We start from the raw sequence: 2,116 nt of genomic DNA, 5'->3' as shown, positions 1-2,116 counted from the left end.
CACTGTTCCCAGGACCATCCAAGGCCTTATAGGGTAATAGTACTGTTCCCAGTATATAGACGGACAGCCTGGGTCTCCATCCTGTCTCCAGCTCTGCCTAGATAGAACTCCTGGGCTTTTCCAATCCCCAGGGTCCCTCCTCCCCTTCTCCATGAGTCCCTATCAAACCACTCCCTCCACTCCCCCAGGCCCAGGCAGAGCCGAGAGCTCCCAGTCCTGGATTGCCAGGTTCCGGTGCCCTTCAACCTGGCAGAGGGTGGTAGAAATAAGGGGTGAGCAATTTTTTGGGGGGGGGGCAGCTGGCAGGTACAGGAATCTGAATCGTTGACCTTGGCGTTAGAGCTGAGAAATTTTCAATGGCATTCATAACACCTTTATAAAAATCCCAATACAGCATAAAAAATATATCATTGCACAAAACAAAATAATCAGATTCTAGGAATCTGGGACATTTGGGAGAAGTGAGATTCACATTGGAAGGACACTGGGAGTGAAGAGGGATGTCATGCAGTGACTTAAATCCTAAAAACTACGGTCAGAGTCAGCATTTCAGAGGGAATGGGAAGGCAAGGGAGGGGTGGAATCCCTGCTGCGCGAAGGCCTGTCCCTGTCTAGGATGTCCGGTCTTCCTCCCTCTCCTGTCCCAGATTTTAGCTCTGCCCTCCTCCCCCCTCCGAGCCTACCCCCTGCACCCTTTTGGGATCTCCTTTGCCCAAAGGGTATGGAACGAAAATCTGCTAAGGGACTAGAAAGATGGGGGGGTGGGGGGTGGAGATTTCTAGAAAATGAAGAGCAATTCCAGGGGTCTCTTATTATCCCCCGGTTCTGCCACACATTTTTCCTATAGAGAGGCTGAGGGCTGAGGAGAGGGGGAGGACTCCTCTTCCTAATCTGCCAACGTATCCAACAGCTTCTCTGGTGTCTCCGAGAAGGATATCTGCAGCCATGGAGTGAGCGGCAGCTTTTCTGCTGTCCCGTCTGCAGCAATTCAGGGTGTGTAGTCCAGCTCCTCAGTGAGGGGTTGTGCAGACGGAGACAATCTCACTGTGGGGACATGGCTGCCCCTGTCCCCACCAGAGAATCATAGAAAGGTAATAAATAGTTACATGGGCTTTCCACCCACATTGTCCGTGCAAAACTCTCCAAGTTTCTGGTTGGCCTCAGGCTGGGACATCAGTTAGCCGTGGCCCGAGATTGCATCCACTGGAGCCCGGCGGGCAGCCTGCACAGGGGAGGGACAGAGCAAGGATCAGCCCGTCCCATGAGGATGATGGCCCTCAAGCCCCCAGCCCCTGCCCGGAGCAGACTGAGGGGACAACCAAAGCTACATCCAATCATTCAATCAACAAATACAGTATAAACTGACTTGAGTAACTGCCATGCCTCAGGAAATGTGTGAAGAGCAGGGTTACTGGTGAAAAAGCAGACACACCGTCAGAGGCTTACAGTCTAGCAGAGGAGATGGATATCAAACAAATAATTCTATGACTACCTACTGCAATAAAGGTTAGGAAGGAGATGTACAGAGGCCTCTGGACATCTGAGAGTCAAGGAGGGCTTCTCTGAGTAAGGAGCCTGGAGACCCACCTTCCTGGGCCCCTTAGCAGTGCCTCTGGGCAAGGCTCCCATGCTCCCCCCGATCTGCTCCACCACGAGGGGCAGTACCAGGGTGACTTCAAAGGCCTGGGAAGAGGCTCCATGTGCAAGTTCTGCCTTAGACTGTAAGCAACTCCAGAGGAAGGGTGGAGTCTTGGTCATCTGCATGGCATCCCCAGCCCTTGCCTGGCACAGTGGGTGGCACATGGGAGGTACTTAGGAAATGCTGGTTGAATTGAACTGACTATGGGTTGTGGGGGAAAGAGTCTTCCTGACCCAGGGGGTGGCAAGGACACTGCTGGAAAATTACGGTCCCTTAGGCTGAATTCCCTAAAGCCTCCCCTTCTTCAAAAAGGCATCTGAGGGCCAGCCCGGTGGCGCACTGGAGAGTGCGCTGCTTGGGAGCGCGGCTGCGCTCCCGCCAGTGCGCTGCTTGGGAGTGCGGCTGCGCTCCCGCCAAGGGTTCGGATCCCATGTGGAGACCGGTTCCAGCTCACTGGCTGAGCGTGGCGCGGGCGCG

General features: G+C 54.2%; 2 protein-coding genes across 2 annotated transcripts in view; both read right to left on the bottom strand.

Annotated features, from left to right (window-relative positions):
* Positions 1–1,174, bottom strand: part of PLXDC1 (plexin domain containing 1) — a gene marked incomplete at its 3' end in the record, with an annotated part of 53,355 nt that extends 52,181 nt beyond the window's left edge. Inside the window, exon 1 of the mRNA XM_008573605.1 lies at positions 1,124–1,174. Within this exon, the coding sequence (XP_008571827.1) occupies positions 1,124–1,174 (51 nt within the window). The remainder of the gene's footprint in view (positions 1–1,123) is intronic.
* ARL5C (ADP-ribosylation factor-like 5C) overlaps positions 1,174–2,116 on the bottom strand; it is an 8,845-nt gene continuing 7,902 nt past the window's right edge. The window contains 1 exon segment of the mRNA XM_008573599.1: positions 1,174–1,222. Coding sequence (XP_008571821.1) covers positions 1,174–1,222 — 49 coding nt within the window.

Source organism: Galeopterus variegatus, unplaced genomic scaffold (genome assembly GCF_000696425.1).
Source record: "Galeopterus variegatus unplaced genomic scaffold, G_variegatus-3.0.2 Scaffold938, whole genome shotgun sequence".
Lineage (NCBI taxonomy): Eukaryota > Metazoa > Chordata > Mammalia > Dermoptera > Cynocephalidae > Galeopterus > Galeopterus variegatus.
Note: the sequence above shows the minus strand (reverse complement) of the source record. Positions and strands in the feature narration are given on the sequence as shown.